The sequence below is a fragment of the Scatophagus argus genome, chromosome 5, assembly GCF_020382885.2.
Source record: "Scatophagus argus isolate fScaArg1 chromosome 5, fScaArg1.pri, whole genome shotgun sequence".
Lineage (NCBI taxonomy): Eukaryota > Metazoa > Chordata > Actinopteri > Scatophagidae > Scatophagus > Scatophagus argus.
The window spans coordinates 17,465,203-17,489,931 of NC_058497.1; the positions used below are offsets into that span (position 1 = coordinate 17,465,203).

Below are 24,729 nucleotides of genomic sequence, written 5' to 3' on the forward strand. Positions count from 1 at the left end.
ACATGGATGGAAAACATTCTAGTTTCTTTGTTAACATGCTTCTTTGCTTTTGAGCCACCTGTGCCTGTTTGACTGCTTATCTGACTACCTGTACCTTAACCTGCCTACTTGTCAACCTGAGTCTGTTTATTTGGATCTAACCCCAACCCTAACCCTAGCCCTAACACTAACCCGTCAAACATTGCACTGCCCCGATGTGCCTTGACTATATGCCTTTTTTACATTCCTACTCCTGCTACCTCACCCTCATCTAACTGACATTTTCTTGTCCCTCAGTAGCCTTAAAGTTATGATCATGATCCTTGTACAAGATGGCACTGTACACTGTCCTTCCCTTAAATGCAAGCACAATTCAACCTTAACTTACAGTTGTGGGTTATAAACCACAATTTGTTGTTCTGACTCACCTTTCCCACTAACCAGAACAGAACAGGCTGCTCTTAGCAAAAAAGCAAATAAAAACAAACAAAGAAAGCCTGTATCTACATTTCCCAGAAAAAATAGTTAACAATTTAAAAAGCAAGCAATTGGCAATTAGTTGGTAGAAAGCTAAAATGAGAGTGAATATCCGACTTGCATTCATCAAATTGACCCAAACACATGTCCAAATAAATAATCTTGCTCCTTGTCTGCTTAATGTGTAAAAACTGGCATGTAATTACCAATATAATGACCATATCAACTTTATAAGGTTAACATCCAGACATTTCCCAAATGCCCCAAATATTAAAAAAGAAGAAATTCTAGTCAGTCACAAGTGATGATTGAGAGGGATTATTTTTATGTGAGTTTTTACATTACGTTTACACAATCCTGCAAACCTTTGATGTAAATGGAGAAAACCATTTTTATAGCACAAATGAATATTTCAGTTACACATAGAATAAAGATGTTTACAATAGACAAGACACTTATCTATTTCTGTTTGGGAACCACACTCCTCTTGCCCCACCCTCCAAGCCCAGAGAGATCAAACATCATTGTTCAATCAATTATTTTTTTACGCTGCTCCAAAAATGTATAAATTCCAGTGCAAGCTTTTGATTCATCACACAGTAGTTTAGTTTTCTTAGATGATATGATGTCCACTGAGAGGTGGCCAGAGCAGAGTTGGGCACTCTTACAACTGTTGTTGGTGGCATCTTTCTCTCAGGCTGAGGAGGTGGTGTGCAGGCAGAGAGGGGATCCAGAAAATCCCCAGCTATCTAAACATGGAGACATTATGTTGGGGGGAATCTTCTCCTTCCACAGCAAGTGGACAGACAGACAAGATACCTACATGCACAAACCACTGCCACTGCAATGCACCAGGTAAATTATACCATAGACATCTAATTAGATTTAAAATAGCTGTGAAGAAGTGAGTAGATAAAAAAGAGGTATCAGACTGAGTTCAAATGTGTTGTGTCTGTAAATACTATCAAATGTTTTAATTTACTGTAGTATTGTTTCTGTGTTGAGGAGAAATTGTTTATTAATGTCAAGATTTATAATTTTCTGCATCAAGTTTAAATTTCAGAGGGTTCCAGTTTGCTCAGGCTATGCTCTTTGCCATAGAGGAAATTAATAACAGCACAGATCTACTGCCTGGCATCTATCTGGGGTACAAGATCTATGATGCCTGTGCCACCATTGCCAGAGGTGTGAGAGTTGCACTGTCCTTGATTAATGGTAATGAAATGGTATTTGCTCCCTCTGAGGCATGCACCAGATCTTCCCAAGTGCAGGCTATTATGGGAGAAACCTCGTCCTCTCCTTGTATGGCTATAGCTACTGTCATCGGACCTTTCCATATCCCAATGGTGGGTTAAGATTGGTAAATACTTGTGAAAAATATATTTTTGGTTATTATTGTTTTATTTTTTATTTTATTCTGTAATTCTGCCAACTGGTCAAGGGTCAAAAGATCTGTAGTGTGGTGTGAAAATATTATATATATATATATATATATATATGTATATATATACTGTATAATCTTGGGATATGATTTTTTTTTTTCTTTTAGATCAGCCACTTTGCTACTTGTGCTTGTCTCAGTGATAAAACCAAGTACCCATCCTTCCTCAGAACAATACCCAGTGACTACTACCAGAGCAGAGCCCTGGCCCAGCTGGTCAAGCACTTTGGTTGGACTTGGGTTGGAGCGATAAGAACAAATGATGATTATGGCAATAATGGCATGGCCACATTCATAGAAACTGCCCAGCAGCTGGGCATCTGTCTGGAGTACTCTGTGTCTGTCTTTAGAACAGATCCACCAGACAAAATACAAAAGATAATTGACGTTATCAGAGCTTCCACTTCCAAGGTGATTGTTGCTTTCCTCTCCCACAAGGACATGGATGTACTAATACATGAGTTGTCTTACCACAATTTGACAGGGTACCAGTGGGTAGGCAGTGAGAGCTGGATCTCTGATTCCCAAACTGCAGCCATGGACAAGCATCACATTCTGGATGGTGCCATAGGCCTGTCCATCCCCAAAGCACATGTCAGTGGCATGAGAGAGTTCATGTTGGATGTGAAGCCACTCAACTCATCTAGTAATGAATTGTTTACAGAGTTTTGGGAGACTTTATTTAGCTGTAAGTTCAAACAGTCAAAGCCATTAGCAGCAAACCAGACTGAGTGTACTGGACATGAAGATGTGGCTGAGTTGCACCACAGCTTCACTTATATGTCGCTCATGCCTATCTTTTACAATGTCTATAAAGGAGTGTATGCTGTGGCCCACGCACTTCATACCATTCTGAGCTGTAATCAAACATGTAACAAAGAGGTGCAGCCAGATCCGTTTATGGTAAGTTGAATATGATAGTCTTAAATTATAGTTTATATATGAAGTCACATTTCCAAAGAAAATCATTTAAATTTTGACAAAAGAAATTGATTTTTTCTGTCATTCTGCTCAGACATCAGACCTTTATGTTACCCGTGTCTGTCACATTATTATTTACACTGACACAAATCTTCTTAGATTTTACAGCACATAAGAAAGATTCGGTTCAGAACAAAGGAAGGAGATGAGGTCTACTTTAATGAGAATGGAGACCCAGCAGCAAAGTATGAAATTATAAACTGGCAGCCAACTGAAAATGGCATTGTGGACTTTGTTACAGTTGGCTTTCATGATTCATCATCGCCTGCCGACCAACAGCTGAATCTTCAAAATAAGTCTTTAATTTGGGCACAGAACTCACAAGAGGTAAAATACCTTGTGATTACTGTAGTTGTTAACTGCTTTTTTCTTTAATTTGAATTTAATGTTACTCCACGATATACTTATGTTTTGGTTAAAAATAGTTTAAGATGCTTGCAAGAACAACACCGTCAAAGTGGCCCACACAGTTTTTTAACTGTCATTTTGTTCATGCAGGTGCCTTTGTCAGTTTGCAGTGAGAAATGTCCCCCTGGAACTCGTAAGGTTCTGCAAAAAGGAAAGCCTGTCTGCTGCTATGACTGTATAAGATGTGCAGAGGGAGAAATAAGCAACATTACAGGTGTAGTTAATTGAATGAATCACATGCAAAGTCATGAAGTTATGCTCACATACAAATTTTAGAAACTGGTATAATTATCTGTCAGTACTGTAACGAAAAAATAAGCAACACAAAGAGAAAAAAGGACAATTATTCTGAGCAAGGAACACCTGTTTTAATATTATATTTCAGATTCTAACAATTGTGTGCGATGCCACCCTGACTTCTGGTCAAATGAGAGAAGAGATGCCTGTGAAAAGAAGGAGGAAGAGTTTCTATCATATGAAGAGGTTATGGGAGCATTACTGACTGCTGCCTCCCTATTTGGAACATGCATGACTGCTGTTGTAGCTTTCATTTTCTTCAGAAACAGGCAGACTCCTATTGTCAGGGCCAACAACTCTGAGCTGAGCTTCCTGCTGCTCTTCTCCTTGACTCTGTGTTTCCTGTGTTCTCTGACCTTCATCGGTCGGCCCTCTGAGTGGTCCTGCATGCTGCGACACACTGCATTTGGGATCACCTTTGTCCTCTGTATCTCTTGTGTTCTGGGGAAAACAATAGTGGTGTTGATGGCCTTCAGGGCCACACTTCCAGGTAGTAATGTGATGAAATGGTTTGGTCCTGCACAGCAGAGACTCAGTGTTCTGGGTTTCACTGTCATACAAGTTGTCATATGTGTCCTCTGGTTAACAATTTCTCCTCCTTTTCCACTGAGAAATCTTAAGGAGTCCAAGCATAAAATCATCTTAGAGTGCGCTCTGGGCTCAGCTGTAGGCTTTTGGGCTGTGCTTGGGTACATCGGACTTCTGGCCATGTTGTGTTTTATTCTTGCTTTTCTGGCTCGTAAACTGCCTGATAATTTCAATGAAGCCAAATTTATAACCTTTAGCATGCTGATATTCTGTGCAGTATGGATCACTTTTATCCCAGCGTATGTCAGCTCTCCTGGGAAGTTCAGTGTTGCTGTGGAGATATTTGCTATTCTGGCTTCAAGTTTTGGGCTGCTGATTTGTATTTTTATTCCAAAATGTTATATTATCTTACTGAAACCAGAGAAGAATACGAAAAAGAATATGATGGGGAAGGGGGCACCAAAATAGGTAAGGAAACTTTAAAATGATGGTGGCATTTAGTGCCATTATTACTTTTTTTTAAAAAATAATAATTAGTAGACAAGTAGACATTTTATATTGTAGATGTATTACTGAGATACATACAGTGACATACTGACAGAATTGAATACAGTGTAATATATTGTCATACGAGATCTAAAATTGTAATGTGATAATAATAAGAATTAAAAAAAAACTAAGCAATTGTAGCTTAATTTTCTTGGTGCCTTTGGTCTCCTGAGGCTTTAGTTTTTTTCCCTCCTTGTTGTAGAACTTGTACAAAGCACTGCCATGAGCAGTACTATTTGAGACAATGCAAGTTAACATAGTGCTACCATGCAGACAATATATGTTCTGCATACTGCACATTTTTCTAAAATACAGCACTACTATTAAGAAAAAGTTAAAAAGTCACCACACATTTAGCTTCTATGTCTTCTCTGTATCTACACTAAAGTACACTTGGGACCCAGAGTCCAGAATTTCTTGCCAAGCTACTGCTGAGATACATTTTCTCTGTTGGGGGTTTTCCAAAGACTTGCTTGCTTGGATTGACATTGTTTGACTTGGTACATCAGCCTAGCATGGCAAGGTTTTCCATCTCCATTACAACAGGGCTACCCACTTGATGGTGTGTCTTTCACTAATGATGCACTTGTTCTGAGTCCATAGCATTTAAAAGCAGTTGGCTGATCTAGACTGATTGGTCATCAGCTGTGAAATGACAGATAAACACACTTCATTATAGTTGCTGTGAGTTTTTTTCCATCATGTCATACGGCAGGTAAAAGAAGTGATTAAAATTAGTGCTAAAATGAGAACGAATACTGGACTTTATCAGGTGGACACAAATATGTTGTTGTTTCTGCTTACTCTTACCCACCTTACTCCGACTGGTTGCCTTCATTGTTTTGGTTAGGTTAGGTTTATGCATGACTGTGAGTTGAATGTTTAAGTCAAGTCTAGAGCTTTTTCTTATGTGTAGCAGTGGAAAAACATTGTTTTTATTAATTGAATTCAGATCTTTTTTCTCAAATTACTTCTACATATATAAAATAATTATTTTACATGATTTTCTGCTTAAGTCCTACATAGGATCAAAATTGATCAGAAGTCCATTTTACAAGGCCACAGGTCATTGTTCTCATATGACATTGCAGATTCAGTTATTTAACACTTGGACCAACCTGAATCAACCCACCAAATACATCGGTCATAGATGAGCAATGTGCAAACACCAGATCTGTGGTCAGAATGCCTGCTTGCTGCTTCGGTTCACTGACTGATGAGGCTTTATCCTTCACCAGAAAGCAAAAAAAATGCTTCAGAAATCCAAAAGTGAGTCCAAAATGCAATGGACCTGTACACAAATTCATTTGAAGAACTTTATGGTGGTCTCCAAAAATGTGTCAACGCAGTGTAAGTCCTGGTCACAGGAAATGCCCAACACATAAGATACTCATGGATGGATGCTGTTTCTTGTTGTCCCATTTGCCAGAATCGAGCTGTCTCCACTGGTGGGACAAGATAAAGGTTGCAATATGACTCTTTGGGAAAAATATAGCCACATCATCCATCACATTTTGATGGATAAGTAAGACTTTGACAGACTTCAGTGGAACAGTTGGCTTTTTTTCCATGCAGGTTCAATTCAGCAAGATATTACAATCATGGTTTTTATATATCTTTAATAAAACTTCACTGTTGTGGGGCATTCAAGTCAGTTTAATAAGTCTAATTTTCTCATCTCCTTCATGATGTGATTTAACTGAAATTATGAATTCAATGGCAATTTACACCAAAGTAATTATTTAATGTTAATGTAAAAACAGGAAACCTTTTGTATAGTACACATGAGTGTTTGTTTGCGAAAACATATAATTTAGATATTTCGAATAAACTAAGGCACAAAACTCTTTTTGTGTTTAGGCTCCTCCCTCTTCTCAATACACTGGTATGTCCATAGAAATCAAGCATTGCGGTAATATCGTCATTGTTCATGCTGCTCTGAAATGTATAAATATCAGCATTAGCTTCTGATTTAGATTAAGGTAGACTTAGGCTTGTGGTGAGTGGTTTAGGTGTCTTAGTCGGTATGACATCCACACAGAGATGGCCAGAGAAGAGTTGGGCATTCTTACACCTACTGTTGGTGGCATCTCTTTCTCGAGCTGAGGATCCGGTGTGCAAGTGGAGAGGGGATCCAGAGAATCCCCAACTATCTAAGGATGGAGAAATTATACTGGGGGGTCTTTTCTCTTTCCATAGCACATGGAAAGAGAGACAGGAATCCTACATGCACAAACCACTGCCACTGCAATGTGTCAGGTAAATTAAATAATAAAAATCTAGTTCTATCTAAATTATCAAACCAGAAGTCAACAGACAGAAAAAAGGTGATCATACTGAGCATTAAAGTAAGACATATATCTTGTTATGTGTATTGTTATGCGTATGTGTATACAATTTAATTGTGTTCATTTACGAAGCTATTGTTTACATTTTGAGGACAAAATTTTTTGCAATTTCAGCTATTTTCTAACTGTTGATATTAAGTTTGCATTTCAGAGAGTTCCAGTTTGCCCAGGCTATGCTGTTTGCAATAGAAGAGATTAATAACAGCACGGACCTGCTGCCTGGAGTCTCTCTGGGCTATAAGCTCTATGATGTGTGTGGCTCGATTGCCAGAGGTGTCAGGGTTGCACTGGCCTTGGCTACGGGTAATGAAGCGATATATGCACCGTCCGAGGCAGCATGTACCAGACCTGCCCAAGTGCAGGCCTTAATGGGGGAGACTTCTTCCTCTCCTTGCATGGCAATAGCTACTGTCATAGGACCCTTTTATATACCAATGGTGGGTAAGAGAAAAAGAAAACGTATTTGTGAAAAACAATTATTAGTGAGTAGTTCTTCCAGTTGGTCATGGAAAAATGTTTATGATTGTTTTTTTAAATTTGTTTGTTTGGTGTGTTTTGTAAATCTTTTATTTCTTCATCTGGGGATATGATTTCTTTCTTTTAGATCAGCCACTTTGCGACGTGTGCTTGTCTCAGTGATAAAACCAAGTACCCATCCTTCCTCAGAACAATACCCAGTGACTACTACCAGAGCAGAGCCCTGGCCCAGCTGGTCAAGCACTTTGGTTGGACTTGGGTTGGAGCTATTAGAACAAATGATGATTATGGCAATAATGGCATGGCCATATTCACAGAAGCTGCCCAGCAGCTGGGCATCTGTCTGGAGTACTCTGTGTCTGTTTTTAGAACCGACCCACCAGACAATATACAAAAGGCAATTGACATTATCAAGGCTTCCACTTCAAAGGTGATTGTTGCTTTCCTCTCCCACTTGGATATGGATATGGTAATTCATGAGTTCTCTCACCACAACCTGACAGGGTACCAGTGGGTAGGCAGTGAGAGCTGGATCTTTGATTCCCAAACTGCAGCCATGGATAAGCAACACATCCTGGATGGTGCCATAGGCCTGTCCATCCCCAAAGCACATGTCAGCGGCATGAGGGAGTTCATGTTGGATGTGAAGCCACTCAACTCATCTAGTAATGAATTGTTTACAGAGTTTTGGGAGAAATTATTTAGCTGTAAGTTCAAGAATTCAAATTCATCAGCAGAGAATCAGAGCGAGTGCACTGGAAAAGAAAAACTGACTGGAGTGCAAAACAGCTTTACTGATATGTCGCTCATGCCTATCTTTAACAATGTCTATAAAGGAGTTTATGCTGTGGCCCATGCACTTCATGCCATTCTCAATTGTAATAAAACATGTAACACAAAGGTGCAGCTAGATCCATTCACTGTGAGTTGAACAACAATACATAAACTATCATTTTTACACGAAAACATACCTACAAAATATTTGTTAGATAATTATTCTGTCATTCTGCTTAGACATCGGACCTTTATGTTACCCATGTCTGTCACATTATTATTTACACTGACACAAATCTTCTTAGATTTTACAGCACATAAGAAAGATTCGGTTCAGAACAAAGGAAGGAGATGAGGTCTACTTTAATGAGAATGGAGACCCAGCAGCAAAGTATGAAATTATAAACTGGCAGCCAACAGAAAATGGCATTGTGGACTTTGTCACAGTTGGCTTTCATGATTCATCATTGCCTGTCGACCAACAGCTGAATCTGCAAAATAAGTCTTTAATTTGGGCACAGAACTCCCAACAGGTAAAGTACCATAAAATTACAGCAATTGTTTTGATGTAATAATTGCTAATTAGTAATAATTGTTACTTTATTATAATGCTTGATTTGGACACATCAAAATATAAATCCTTGCAATGACAGCCTCTTAGCAAAAAAAAAAAAAGAAATTGCACATTTATTTTTTGTCATAATTTTGTTCATGCAGGTGCCTTTGTCAGTCTGCAGTGAGAAATGTCCCCCAGGAACTCGCAAGGTTCTGCAGAAAGGAAAGCCTGTCTGCTGCTATGACTGTATAAGATGTGCAGAGGGAGAAATAAGCAACATTACAGGTATTGCAATAATTAGTCCAAGACAGAAGTTCAAAAGTTGTTGTGTTGTTAAGTCAACATTGAGAATTGGCATAGTTTTCTAATCTGACCTAAAATACATGGAAATTCCTACAAGAAATACATGATAATTTTTCTCAAACTACTAGAATGGTTGTTATTACTAAATAAAACAATGAACAAAAATGAATAAAAATACCTATATTTTGTACTGACATTCAGCTCATGCTAATAGCATGTACCTATTAAATGCAGAGAAGTAATTTCCCAGCTTGGGATTAATAAAGTAACTTAAAATTTAATAAAATTAAAATTAAATTATATAATTATACATATATTATCTGGTAACCATGTAGGTTCTCTTTTGTAGGCACTGGAAATATTTAAGATTGATGCACAAAAAAGACAAATTTAGTGAGTGAGTTGTAATACCTGCATTAACATTATTTTTTTCAGATTCTATCACCTGTGTGAGATGTGACCCTGACTTCTGGTCAGATGAAAGGAGACATGCCTGTGTAAAGAAGGAGGCAGAGTTTCTATCATATGAAGAGATTATGGGAGCACTGCTCACTGCTGCCTCCCTGTTCGGAACTTGCATGACTGCTCTGGTAGCTTTCATTTTCTTCGCACACAGGACGACTCCTATTGTCAGGGCCAACAACTCTGAGCTGAGCTTCCTGCTGCTCTTCTCCTTGACTCTGTGTTTCCTGTGTTCCCTGACCTTCATCGGTCGGCCCTCTGAGTGGTCCTGCATGCTGCGACACACAGCATTTGGCATCACCTTTGTCCTCTGTATCTCTTGTGTTCTGGGGAAAACAATAGTGGTGTTGATGGCCTTCAGGGCCACACTTCCAGGTAGTAATGTGATGAAATGGTTTGGGCCTGCACAGCAGAAACTCAGTGTTCTGGGTTTCACTGTCATACAAGTTGTCATATGTGTCCTCTGGTTAACAATTTCTCCTCCTTTTCCCTTCAAAAATTTCGAGGAGTCCAAGCATAAAATCATCTTAGAGTGCGCTCTGGGCTCAGCTGTAGGCTTTTGGGCTGTGCTTGGGTACATCGGACTTCTGGCCATGTTGTGTTTTATTCTTGCTTTTCTGGCTCGGAAACTGCCTGACAATTTCAATGAAGCCAAATTTATCACCTTTAGCATGCTGATATTCTGTGCAGTATGGATCACTTTTATCCCAGCGTATGTCAGCTCTCCTGGGAAGTTCAGTGTTGCTGTGGAGATATTTGCAATTCTGGCTTCAAGTTTTGGACTGCTGATTTGTATTTTTATTCCAAAATGTTATATTATCTTACTAAAACCAGAGAAGAATACAAAAAAGAATATGATGGGCAAGGTGGCATCAACATCATTCTGAAAACTGTAACCACTGTACCACATGCTATCCAATATATGTTATATGGATATTCATATACACACACACGTGTGTAAAAACTGTGATCACAGAATAAAATCCATTTGTTTGGTATTCTGAGGCTGGAATTCAACCACCATAAATTTCTTTTTTCTGTTGAATGTGTGTTTAATGCTCTGTAGTGAGCTCTAGAGTTCATCCAGTTTCGAGGCTGATTCTGAGGCTCTTGATTATGCTGGGGAAGAAAGATCCCGTGTCATGACTCAACACACCCAGCTGAGCTGACTCAAGAAAGCAACTGTGTTACTGGGGGCATTTTTATCATTTCACACTGAGCAGGATTTCGCAGTTAACAATGAACATGTTTCAGACAATTTCAGAGGTACAAAAATGCAACACTACGTGATATTACATCTATCTCTTTTAGGGATAGACTAAGTTTATTTTTTATAGTATTTGAGACATTTATTGAAATATATAATATTTCATTCTATGTTTCGCCACTGCAGCCTGTCTGTCTTGCTCTTTTTTTGGTGTAACAGTGCAACATACTATCATGGTGGTTTATCAAATATTCATGAAATACAGTCTATAGGTTTTCAGGAACATGGACACAAATGTTTATTTCTTTCATGATGCTAAGCCCAACTGTCTTCCATGCCTGCACCACATTTCTTTCACTGATCGATAGACTACATTTATGAACTGTTTCAGGGTTTGAATCCCATCTGTGGTTAGGTTTAGGCAACAGTGATACTTTGATTAAGGTCAGGAAAATATGTTTTTTAATTTAGAGGCTTGTCTTTGCTCAGAAAAGACAGAAATTTGAATTCAGAAGGTTTACAATAAACTAAAATGAAACAATAAAGAACATGTCATACTTTACAAACTTGCTACTTGCATACATTTCCCAGCCGAAATTATGGGGGTCTATTAGACTGTCACCTTGCTAGCTGGCTAGCTAGTAGTTATTAATATGATATTCATTTTTGAATGTTTTAAACTAAAATTCCTGTCATTCCTGTCCTTTTGTACAGCATAACTATGCTTATGTTAAAACATATTCATTTAAAAAAATAAAAATAAACTAATACCCAATACCCTCCCTGATCTCATCTACTTTGAAGGTCCACAGAGATCAAACATCACTGTTCCATTTGTTTTTGTGCTGCTGCAAAATGGATAAATACCTGCTCAAGTTTTTTGATTTACTTGAATGTACCTGTGATAGCACCTAGTGGTTTAGTTCTTTCAGACAGTACGATGTCCACGCACAGGTGGCCAGAGCAGGGTTGGGCACTCTTACAACTGTTTTTGGTGGCATCTTTCTCTCAGGCTGAGCAGCCAGTGTGCAGAAGAAGAGGGGATCCAGAATATCCGCAGCTATCTAAAGATGGGGACATTATGTTGGGGGGAATCTTCTCTTTCCACAGCAGCTGGAAAGACAGACAGGACACCTACATGCACAAACCACTGCCACTGCAATGCACCAGGTAAATTATACCAATTTAATACAGATCTTTTTGAATTTAAAATATCTAGTAGGAAGAGAATATGCACACAAAACAGGGAAAAAGGTTTTCAAACTGATTACTGAAATAAGAAACATGCTATGTTGTGTATCAAATGCTTTCATTTGGAGTGCTATTGTTTCTATTTTAAAAAATATGGGTTGAAATTCCAACTTTTCATATCTGTCGACATGAAGTTTGAATTTCAGAGGGTTCCAGTACGCCCAGGCTATGCTCTTTGCAATAGAAGAGATTAATAACAGCACACGTTTATTGCCTGGCATCTCTTTGGGCTATAAGATCTATGATGCCTGTGGCTCCATCGTCAGAGGTGTGAGGGTCACACTGTCCATGGCTAATGGTAATGAAATGGTATATTCATCCTCTGAGAAAGCATGTACTAGAACTGTCCAAGTGCAGGCCATTATGGGAGAAACCTCTTCCTCTCCTTGCATGGCCATAGCTACTGTCATCGGACCCTTTCACATCCCACTGGTGAGTAAGAGTTTTAAGAATCAAATTAAATTTGTGAAAACATTTTATTCTGTAATTCTTCACGTGGTCATAGCAAAAGATGGTTAAAAAGAATTGCAGTGCGCTGTGCAAATGCTTATTTATTTATTTGTTTACTTTTATTCTTTTTCCTTGGCTACCTATTATTTTTGTCATTTAGATCAGCCACTTGTGTACAAATATTATACATATATATATAATCTTGGGATATAATTGATTTTTTTTCTTTTAGATCAGCCACTTTGCTACTTGTGCTTGTCTCAGTGATAAAACCAAGTACCCATCCTTCCTCAGAACAATACCCAGTGACTATTACCAGAGCAGAGCCCTGGCCCAGCTGGTCAAGCACTTTGGTTGGACTTGGGTTGGAGCCATTAGAACAAATGATGATTATGGCAATAAGGGCATGGCCACATTTACAGAAGCTGCCCAGCAGCTGGGCATCTGTCTGGAGTACTCTGTGTCTTTCTTTAGAACAGATCCACCAGACAAAATACAAAAGATAATTGACATTATCAAGGCTTCCACTTCCAAGGTGATTGTCACTTTTCTCTCCTACATGGACATGGATGTGCTCATACATGAGTTGTCTCACCACAACCTGACTGGATACCAGTGGGTAGGCAGTGAAGGCTGGATCTTTGATTCCCAAACTGCAGCCATGGACAAGCATCACATTCTGGATGGTGCCATAGGCCTGTCCATCCCCAAAGCACATGTCAGTGGCATGAGAGAGTTCATGTTAGATGTGAAGCCACTCAATTCAACTAGTAATGAATTGTTTACAGAGTTTTGGGAAACAATGTTCAGTTGCAAGTTCAAGCAATCAGTGTCATCAGCAGGGAATCAGAGAGAATGTACTGGACATGAAGATGTGACTGGAATGCAAAACAGCTTCACTGATATGTCGCTCATGCCTATCTTTAACAATGTTTATAAGGGAGTGTATGCTGTGGCCCACGCACTTCATGGTATTCTCAAATGTAATAAAACATGTGACAAAAAGGAGAAGCTAGATCCATTTATGGTGAGTTGAACACTAAACGGCTAAATTGTAGTTTCTACATTAAAGGTTGAGTTTGTTTGATTCAGGCGGATTCAGGGGCAGAAATACATAGTTACATGTCACATAGTTAAATGTTTATAATTATGTTAGCACTGTCCCCTCACAGCAAGAAATTTTTTGTTTGGTGTTCAGCCTTTCTGTCTGGACTTTGTATGTTCTCCCCTGTATCTGCTTGGGTTCCCTTCAGGAGCTCTGGCTTCTTCCCACGGTCCAAAGGCATGCAGGTTAGGTTAATTGGTGACTTTAAATTGCCCATAAATGTGAATGTGAGCATTAAGGGTTGTTTGTCTCTAGATATCAGCCTCGTGATTAGCTGGCATTCCCAGTGTACCCTACCTATTGCACACTGTCATCTGGGGCTCCAGCGCCCCCTGCAATCCTGCACGGGGCAAGCGATTATAGATAATGGATATGGATGTAGATATGGATGGATGTTCTTTGGTGTATTATTACCAGAACATAAGAATCATTATATTCATATTAGCTTAAAATGAACTTTACATGGGGACCAAACTCATGCTTCAGAGAGGGCCATTATTGTTTCTTCATGTTTTTAGCAAATACAATAGTGGAGTATGAGTTAGTTGCAATCTGTAACGACACAGCTGAAGGCCACTAAATCCTACACTGAAGCCCCTTTAATAAAGGACACTTTTTAAAAAAATAAATAAATTGTTTGTCATGCTGTTGAGACAATAAAAGTGATTATAAGATCTACATTGATGGTACTTTATACCTTTGTAGATTTTACAGCACATAAGAAAGATTCGGTTCAAAACAAAGGAAGGAGATGAAGTTTATTTCAATGAGAATGGAGACCCAGCAGCAAAGTATGAAATTATAAACTGGCAGCCAACGAAAAGTGGCGTTGTGGACTTTGTTACAGTTGGTCTTCACGATTCATCGTTACCTGCAGACAAACAGCTGAATCTTCAAAATAAGTCTTTAATTTGGGCACAGAACTCAAAACAGGTAAGCCACAATGCAATCACTTTAATTGTCAATGTTGGTGTTTTTAATCATGATATTTTTTTGAGTTATTAGTTATTACAACAATGTTTGGTTTCCCCCATCAAAATTAAACATAGACGCTTCCAAAGACAATACCTTTGTCATAGTTAACACCAGTATATTTTTCCATGCATGTCATGTTGTTCATGCAGGTGCCTTTGTCAGTCTGCAGTGAGAAATGTCCTCCAGGTACTCGCAAGGTTCTGCAGAAAGGAAAGCCTGTCTGCTGCTATGACTGTATAAGATGTGCAGAGGGAGAAATAAGCAACATCTCAGGTGAACAAAACAAAACTAAATATTAAAAGTTGTCTCATTTACATGCCAGTTATAAAAAAAGGATCATTTTTCATTTAACTTCAAAAATATGGATTGCATAGTAATTATTATATTATTATATTATGCCATCTTTAAGGACACAAAAAAAAAAATCCATGTAAATCAAGTGTGTTCAAAACTTATATAACTTAATTATATAATAATTAGATCATCCCTTTGAATATCTGGGTAGTCTGTGCTTGTTCACTGTAGATACTGAGGCCAGCCACTGCTGTGACATCCGTGATGGTTTTTATGGCATTAGAAGTATATCGGTGTACAGCTGTAGGTGAGATTGTGTCTTGTGGAATTTCAGTGTTCAGGGTGAGGAGGTGTGGCAAGTCTGACCTGTTGATCAGAAAATATGGAATCCAGATGCAGAGGGATGTCCAAGGTCACAGAGTTTGGTGACAAGTTAGGAGAGGATAATTGTGTTAAATACTAAAGAGTAGTCACTGAGCAGCATTCTGACATAGGCTGACTATTGTCCAGATGGGAGAGGGCAGAGTAGAGTAATGTTTTGTTTTTTTTTGCACTGACACAATGAAGGCAGTTTTGAAACATTTGAGAACATCTGCATAGGGCGATGACAATTGAATGATGTTAATAAAGAAGTTAGTTGCTGAGCACAGGCTGAGAACACATCCAGGGATGCAGTCAGGGCCGGCCAGGTCATTAGCCCATCAGGGACTATGGTATGGACCTGTCAAGCACTTTGCATGATAAACCTGATTGCTGACTTCATTTGGTTCAAGGTTTCTACAAACAGGGCTTCTAGTGAATAACACAGAGAGGCAGCTGTGCTCAAAGCCTTGGCTGAGAAACTCCATGCCTTTGGGGGTCATGGACTAGTTTCCAATCAGATTCCCAGTCTGATAGCATCCAATTTGCTAGCCTCTATCCTTCAGGCTTCCCAGGCTACTAATCTGCCCAGCGACATGGAGGTCCTGCTGCCCAGTGCCCCAGAACTTCAGCAGCCCAGTACTAATGGTCAGCCATCAGAGCATCCCAGTCCACCATAGGTGTAGGGGTCCAACCTCCGCTTAAGGTCTCGGATACCCTTGATCTCCAACCTCAAGGCCATTTGTCCAAGATCTTAGCCTCTTTTTGCATTGTGCTGTTCAACCAACAGTCCAAAAACTCACTTGTCCTTTATTATTGTACATGATAAAGAGGACTATAGAGGCTAAAAGACCAAGTACTTTTTGACAACTTAATATTTTTAAATACTTTTTAAATAAAGATCTTGTAAACTGTATAATAGGTAAGCAAGACTTCAATGAATGCAACTGAAACAAAGAGACAGACAGTTAAAAATTTGCAGAATCTGGAGGGATGTAGATTGCACGATGCCTATGCCACCATCATCGTCTTTGTACTTAAATTAACATTGCAGTGATACTCCTATCCGTAAAAAGGTAAAAAAAAAAATGGTAAGTCCAGGATTATTTAAAGGGTCCCTCTAATTACTAAAAGATTTTTTTTATTTCCTCATCACGATATTCGAGCATCCATATATTTTTGGTCTTATCTGCACAGATTTTGACATATGTCTCTGTGAAATTGCAACAAATGCATTCAGAGTGAATGAAACTGTGTGAACTGACATTTGAAAATGCAACCTTATCATGTCATTCAAGAAACACTAGATATAGTGTTTAATTATTAAGAAATAAAACAAATGAAGCAAAAATAATAATTTCTTTGCACTTCACAGACTTGCTATGTCTTCTACTTGACAGATCCAAAACATTTGTGATGATTCCATCCAATGAGATTATCCATGTATTATCTGGTAATCTTGCAGTGTCTGTATTGTACAAATAGAAAAGGCGCATGAACATGGACTGATTCAGTACCTGAATTGATATTATTTTTCAGATTCTATCACCTGTGTGAAATGCAACCCTGACTTCTGGTCAAATGAGAGAAGAGATGCCTGTGTAAAAAAGGAAGCAGAGTTTCTATCATATGAAGAGGTCATGGGAGCACTGCTCACTTTTGCTTCTCTATTTGGAACATGTATGACTGCTGCTGTGGCATTCATTTTCTTCAAATTCAGGCAGACTCCTATTGTGAGGGCCAACAACTCTGAGCTGAGCTTCCTGCTGCTCTTCTCCTTGACTCTGTGTTTCCTGTGTTCCCTGACCTTCATCGGCCAGCCCTCTGAGTGGTCCTGCATGCTGCGACACACTGCTTTTGGCATCACCTTTGTCCTCTGTATCTCTTGTGTTCTGGGGAAAACAATAGTGGTGTTGATGGCCTTCAGGGCCACACTTCCAGGTAGTAATGTGATGAAATGGTTTGGTCCTGCACAGCAGAAACTCAGTGTTCTGGGTTTCACTTTTGTACAAGTTGTCATATGTGTGCTCTGGTTAACAATTTCTCCTCCTTTTCCCTTTAAGAATCTTAAGGAATTCAAGGACAAAATCATCTTAGAGTGCGCTCTGGGCTCAGCTGTAGGCTTTTGGGCTGTACTTGGGTACATCGGACTTCTGGCCATGTTGTGTTTTATTCTTGCTTTTCTGGCTCGGAAACTGCCTGACAATTTCAATGAAGCCAAATTTATCACCTTTAGCATGCTGATATTCTGTGCAGTATGGATCACTTTTATCCCAGCGTATGTCAGCTCTCCTGGGAAGTTCAGTGTTGCTGTGGAGATATTTGCAATTCTGGCTTCAAGTTTTGGACTGCTGATTTGTATTTTTATTCCAAAATGTTATATTATCTTACTGAAACCAGAGAAGAATACAAAAAAGAACATGATGGGCAAGGTCTCACCAAAATCACTTTGAGAACTTAAAATCATATGGTGGCATAGGTATTCTAGTGCCATCATAATTTTTAACATTTTTGTCAATGAGAATATTGATTTATTTGAAGACTTGCACTCTATTACATTTTTCCCACTATATTATTTCATTTGGGACACAGTGTAAGGAGATGACTGTGTTAAATACAATTGTATATACATTTTTAAATAGACAGATAAATAGAAAGATATACTTTCTTGATCCCAGGCTGGGAAATTACAGTCCAGTAGCAGCATTACACACAGTGATGATACCGTGAAAGAAAAAGAATAAACTACACAAAAAGAATAACCCATGGTGTAAAAATATCAAATATACAAAGAAATATAAAAATGCATATACAACAAATAAGCCATATTAAATGTAAACATTATACATAAATGCATAAGCCTAACACCGAATTCCTTATTGATTTCACAATTATTAATATGGTGTATTGAATTGTAATTAAAGAATAAAATCCACAGGTTTGCCGAAAAACAATCCAACAAAAAAAGCGCCTGTGGCTAAACTTGTTTGGTTTCCTCTGGTCTCCTGAGGCTTGAGATCAACCATGACAACTTCCCCCTGTTGTTGAATGCCTATAAAGCACTGCATATACCCAAGACCTGGTTGGCTCAGCCTGAAGAGCAGAGCAGAGCTATGCCATTGTTGAACTTGCTCCTCTTGGCTCTGCTAATGAGGAAGGGAAACTCAGTGTGCCGACTGCAAGACTCGGCACAACCAGCTGAATTGGCCCAAGATGGTGACCTTGTTATTGGAGGCATTTTTTCATTTCGCACAGGGCAGGATTACACAATTAACACGTTTGAGACTATTCCACAAGTACGAAAATGCAAGAAGTACGTATTGCTATGTCTATATACTTTCAATAGTTTGTATGCATCTTATGATGTATTTGAGACATTAATATAAATATACACAATTCCATTCTATCTTTCCTCACCCCAGCTTCAATTTTAGGGAATTCAAATTTGCTCAAACTGTGATATTTGCTATAAATGAGATCAACAAAAACCCTGATATACTTCCTAATTCTCAACTTGGCTACAAGATCTATGATAACTGTGGAACTATGGACATACTGAAAGCTGCGTTGGCACTGGTGAGTGGACTGAAGAAAGAAGTCAGTAATAACAACTGCACCAAAACTGAGACAGTACAAGCTATTTTGGGACATTCAGGATCAAGACCAACTATTGCATTTGCACAAGTTGTTGGAAGGTTTCAGATACCTGTGGTAAGTGTGTGCTATTGGAAATATAGAATAGAACAGAATAGTCTTTATTGTCATTGTGCATGTAAAATGAAATTGAATGCAATCCTCATTTGTACCAAGACTATAAAATATCAGCAGTATATTACAATTTTCTGCAACTTTCATAACTGTGGTACAGATCCAGTAATGAACGTGCAAGAATGTTAAATATTGGCATTTTACAGCCACTAAAATGTTTGTATCTTGCACTGCAGATCAGCCATTTTGCCACCTGCGCCTGTCTGAGCAACAGGAAAGAGTATCCCACCTTTTTCAGAACTATTCCCAGTGACTACTACCAGAGCAGAGCATTAGCAAAGCTGGTCAGGCACTTTGGTTGGACCTGGATTGGGGCTATAGCTGTAGATAATGAATATGGCCTCAATGGTATAGCTGCATTTAAGCAAGCAGCACAAGAATATGGAGTGTGCATTGAGTATTCTGAAGCCTTTTCATCATCAGATCCACCCAATAGGTTGCAGAGCATTATAGAGATCATTAAGTATTCCACTTCCAAGGTGATTATGGCTTTTATGTCTCACAGAGAAATTAAGTTGCTGGTTGAAGAGTTGTACAAACAGAACATTACAGGACTGCAGTGGGTTGGCAGCGATGCCTGGATCACAGATCACTCTCTGACTGACAGTGAGGGACACAGCATCCTGCTGGGTTCACTCGGTTTCACTGTGAGCAAAGCTAAAATCTCAGGGCTGGAGGAATACCTGAGGCAGCTTCACCCCAGACAGTTCCCTGAGAGTCAGTTTGTCAGAGATTTCTGGGAAAACACATTTGACTGCACTCTGAATGAAACTGCAAACGCACAAAGAAAGCCATGCAGCGGTTCTGAAAGTTTGCAGAATGTTCAGTCACAGTTCACTGATGTGACTGAGCTGAGATTTACTAATAATGTATACAAGTCAGTTTACGCAGTGGCTCACGCTCTTGACAACCTTATTAAATGTGAGGAGGGTAAAGGGCTCTTTGCAAATGGGAGCTGTGCTGATACCAAACACTTTCAACCATGGCAGGTGAGGAGCCAATCAAGTCTGACAGAGTGTTACAGCAAGAGTCATTATTATTTAATGTAACTGAATTAATGTGTAATTTCTTATCTAGGTCTTGCACTATCTCAACACTGTGAATTTTACCACTGAGGAAGGGGAAAGAGTTTATTTTGACAATAATGGAGACTCACCAGCAAGATATGAACTTGTTAATTTACAAGTGACAAACAAAGGAACCATGGAAGGAGAAACAATTGGCATATATGATGCTTCTCTTCCAGAAAGTCATCAGTTTATCATGAATAACCTCCCAGTTGTCTGGGGAAATGGGCTGACAGAGGTAAAGCAGAGACTGACGTTTGAACTTGTGGTTCTAAAAATCTTGATATGTGACGCTGAGCTTTACATCTTTTATTTTTATTTAACTGTGCATACTGAATGGGTCTCAGGTGCCCGTGTCAGCGTGCAGTGACAACTGCCTCCCAGGAACTCGTAAAGTCCTCCAAAAAGGAAAGCCAGTCTGCTGCTATGATTGCGTACCTTGTCCAGCAGGCGAGATCAGCAATGTAACAAGTAAATAAACAATGTATTTCATGTATTTCAAGTATTTCACTTTTTGTTTAAAATGCAGTAAAATAATAACACATGATATATGACGTAAAACAAAACAGATGATCAGAAAAGCAGCTTTACAAGTGTTTTCTTAAAACAAAACATTGATGTAACTCCACATTTTTCTGTACTGTTTTTCATTTTTGCAGATTCAATACACTGTTTGAAATGCCTGCCAATGTACTGGTCCAACAAGGAGAGAGATGCCTGCATTCCCAAAGCAATAGAATTTTTATCATATGATGAAATCCTGGGAACGTTGTTAGTTTTATTTTCTCTGCTCGGAGTTTTTGTAACTATGATAACAACACTAGTCTTCTACTGCCACAAAGAAACCCCACTAGTACGAGCCAACAACTCTGAGCTGAGCTTCCTGCTGCTCTTCTCCTTGACTCTGTGTTTCCTGTGTTCTCTGACCTTCATCGGTCGGCCCTCTGAGTGGTCCTGCATGCTGCGACACACTGCATTTGGCATCACCTTTGTCCTCTGTATCTCTTGTGTTCTGGGGAAAACAATAGTGGTGTTGATGGCCTTCAGGGCCACACTTCCAGGTAGTAATGTGATGAAATGGTTTGGGCCTGCACAGCAGAGACTCAGTGTTCTGACTTTCACTCTCATACAAGTTTTAATTTGCACGCTATGGCTGACAATCAACCCTCCTTTTCCTTACAAGAATATGCTGCACTACAAGGACAAAATCATCTTAGAGTGCGCTCTGGGATCAGCTGTAGGCTTTTGGGCTGTGCTTGGGTACATAGGACTTCTGGCCATGTTATGTTTTTTTCTCGCTTTTCTGGCTCGGAAACTACCTGATAATTTCAATGAAGCCAAATTTATTACCTTTAGCATGCTGATATTTTGTGCTGTATGGATCACTTTTGTCCCAGCATATGTCAGCTCTCCTGGGAAGTTCACAGTGGCTGTTGAGATATTTGCTATTCTAGCCTCCAGTTATGGACTACTTTTCTGCATATTCCTACCAAAATGTTACATAATTTTGTTTAGACCGGAACAAAACACGAAGAAGCACATAATGGGAAAGACATCTACTAATGATATACATATTTAATCACTGTTGAAATCACTTGTAACAAATTTTATTTATGTATTTATTGCTGCTGCATATTCTGTGCTTCTTATTTTGGATATGTTTGTATTCCTCAATGCATAAATATTTGCTTCAGTAAATAAACCTTGTATTAAATTTATGTTTGTTTTGTATTGGTTTCTTCTTACAATTTTTTTTAGATATAACACCTCTTCACAACTAAAAAAATGAGCAATATCCATATATAGCTTCTGGCATGATTCCAAATAAGTAATGTAAAGAATATTTTCTTCATGAATAAGTCTCCAACATTTGTAAGCTATTGGCACCAGTAGTGATATAATGAGTTTATACAGTGTCAGCAAATTAGTAAGGTGATACACTAAAAAACGTTCTGTGTTTCCATAAACTCTTTTATTCAATTAATAACTAACTGGTATGGAAGCAATCAGCACTATATGTCAGTACAAGATAAGACTTCTTTATGGCCCTTTAAGTATTGATAGATCCTTAAAAATGATAAAAATACTAACGATTGAACTGGCGCGTAAATACAAAGCCTCACCAAGAGGTTATATTCATTTGTTAATGTCCACGTCTTTTTGACAAACACAATTAACTTAATGTCCAGTGGCCATAAACACAGGATATATGAGCTACATCCTTACCATATTTTAATCTTAATTGATATTTAAGCACAAGGTACGCAAGCTGTACCAACATCTCTTCACCTCCTTTTCAATAAAATTATAGTTGAAAGGTATGTGGAATGTAATTTAAAATATTTCTTGTTCTTCCTTTAATAAAATTCTTATTCCTCCTTTTGTAACTAAATGTAATCAGATTGAATGATAGATTCATATTTTTACAATTTCATTTTAATAGAAGACTCCCTCTGATCATTCCACCGGTCTGTACTGGCTCTTGGTGTGCATCGACTGTTTCAATCAAAAATTTAATTTTAAATTCGGATTTGGCATGCAGTACCTCTGTACATATAATCAAAATTATCAAAACGTTGCTGATGTCGGTATTGTGCCTTTTTTTCTGTCATCTGCATGGTGAACTGAACTCAAGCTGAACCCGTTCATGTTCAACAACCATAACGGCCTTTTTCTCCTGTGTTATTTATATTTTCTTAAACCAATATCTGAAATAAATCTTAAAAGTTAGAATACTGCAACAGTACTGGATAAACTGAATGTGAATGGTATTAAACATATAGCATTTTTTAAGATACAGTTTAAAGCAGAAGAATAGGAGTGACTGCACTCCTGAGAGGAAATGTTTGATTTTTTCCAATTTTGCAGGCCAGGCTGGGGTTAGGATGAGATGAGGTATGGACAGATGAAAAGTTGTGCTCTGTGCAGAAAATGTAGCCTCAAGATTTGCAATCATTTGTTGATTTTATTTTTAATTAGATAAAACTTTGACGCAAAGGTGAGAAACTTCATGATGGCACTACTAGAGTATGATAAGGAATTCTGAAAAGGGTTCAGTACAGCCAGAGGCCTGAAACATGTTTCCCTAAGTACAAAAGAAAGAAAGAAAGAAATTGCACTGATGGTCAGAGTTCAAACGTACATGATGTACCCATGATGTAAATCAGGAGAATTAAAGGTTACAAATGTGCACACACACACACATACACACACACACACAAACAGCTGAAGAAAAGCAGTGTAAGATAAACAAGTTCCCATCTGTTGTGAGCATAACTTAATTACCTAGTAGCTTAAGTCTTGTGGGAAAGCTGCAGCAAGGTCCCAAGACGTAGACACAAGAGATTAGGAGATTGCTTCATCCTTTTACACAACAAGAAGTACAACAGGTGGCATATTGCTTCATGGGTCAATTTTAATTAACACCTTTGTCACAACATGTAAATATTGCATTTTACATCAATCAATTACATCATCGTTTAGTTTGTTTTGATCTTTCTGTCTCTGCTATGTTTTTTTTTTTTTAGCTCTGGCATCATGTTTACTGTACCATGCCATGGGCCTATGAGTAATCCAACTTAAATGTTGTATTTTAAACATTAAAATAAAATTATGCATAGTTACTGATCATGTTTCAGACTCACTCTTTGATTAGAGAACCTGCACAGACCATGAAATGAGTGTAACATCCGGGTAACTAGGGCTGAGACTCTCAAGTAATCTCAAGAAATGCATTGGATTATAGGTCCTGTTTATTTTAATTGTGTAGGTGCAGGGCCTGCATGGCACCAGGATGTTTGGCTACAAAGCAATGAACGTCTGGTGTTTGTTAGATTGTTTCATTTCAGTGTTTTTTGAATGCAGTGAAAATATAATATGGTAATGATGTTAGACAAAAGTCAACATTGTCAGCAGAAAATGTAAAACACAGTAACATATTGCAACTCTAAATTGCATCTTTGACCACAAAAAATACAATGTTTTGTGTTCCCAAAAAACACACATGACCATAATGAAGACATACTACTATCTAGATAAAATGAACAGATAGAATACCCAGAAAAATGCGCTAAGTGCATTGTTTTAATTTTACAAAGTATTGGGCAAAAGCTTTATCTACATACTTGTACAACTCCATCACATATCTTAATGCACATTGACACACTCACCAGGTGCCTGCGTCAATGTGCAATGTGCGTCAAGTTCTGCATAAAAGAAAAAATGTTTGCTTTTATGACTGTATATTGTGTAAAGAAGAATAAGTTTGTGGTATTTCAAAATACAGGCCCATTGGAGTGCTTCAGAGAGAAAGGTTATGGGAAATGCAACTTTTTTTTTTTTCTTCCACAAATCTGAAAAAAACACAAAATAGAACTTTAGCCCAATGTGCTAACGGGGTATCCTCATGTTTGAAGAAATTTCTGATAGCAAAATTGCTGAATGGACCATTTGCCTTCACAGCAAGGGGGTCCACTAATGCAAACATTGAATGTAGCATAAGCAGAACATTGTGCATACCTGTGTGTCTGGTACTTTAAATGATTTAAGTGACTGACATTACTAACATTGAATTTCCCTCGGTATCAATAAAGTCTATCTATCTGACATTTTGAGTCATAGTAGCAAAGTTACTGGTGTAACTAATGACAGTAATGAATATTTACCCCTGTGC

General features: G+C 38.4%; 3 protein-coding genes and 1 pseudogene across 3 annotated transcripts; all 4 read left to right on the forward strand.

The window, feature by feature from the left end:
* Positions 1–515: 515 nt before the first annotated feature.
* On the forward strand, positions 516–5,018 carry LOC124059607 (extracellular calcium-sensing receptor-like). The gene is made up of 6 exons (XM_046389763.1): positions 516–1,311; positions 1,508–1,802; positions 2,006–2,800; positions 2,978–3,205; positions 3,377–3,500; positions 3,672–5,018. The coding sequence occupies exons 1-6, from the start codon at positions 1,079–1,081 to the stop codon at positions 4,577–4,579; spliced, it is 2,583 nt and encodes an 860-aa protein (XP_046245719.1). The 5' UTR covers positions 516–1,078; the 3' UTR covers positions 4,580–5,018.
* Positions 5,019–6,421: 1,403 nt separating this feature from the next.
* On the forward strand, positions 6,422–10,830 carry LOC124059606 (extracellular calcium-sensing receptor-like). Its single transcript, XM_046389762.1, has 6 exons — positions 6,422–6,919; positions 7,148–7,445; positions 7,613–8,407; positions 8,565–8,792; positions 8,977–9,100; positions 9,554–10,830. The coding sequence occupies exons 1-6, from the start codon at positions 6,687–6,689 to the stop codon at positions 10,465–10,467; spliced, it is 2,592 nt and encodes an 863-aa protein (XP_046245718.1). The 5' UTR covers positions 6,422–6,686; the 3' UTR covers positions 10,468–10,830.
* Positions 10,831–11,809: 979 nt separating this feature from the next.
* On the forward strand, positions 11,810–17,908 carry LOC124059851 (extracellular calcium-sensing receptor-like). Its single transcript, XM_046390231.1, has 6 exons — positions 11,810–11,957; positions 12,173–12,470; positions 12,721–13,515; positions 14,299–14,526; positions 14,718–14,841; positions 16,762–17,908. The coding sequence occupies exons 1-6, from the start codon at positions 11,869–11,871 to the stop codon at positions 17,673–17,675; spliced, it is 2,448 nt and encodes an 815-aa protein (XP_046246187.1). The 5' UTR covers positions 11,810–11,868; the 3' UTR covers positions 17,676–17,908.
* Positions 17,909–18,612: 704 nt separating this feature from the next.
* On the forward strand, positions 18,613–21,826 carry LOC124059837 (annotated as a pseudogene).
* The last annotated feature ends 2,903 nt before the right edge of the window (positions 21,827–24,729 follow it).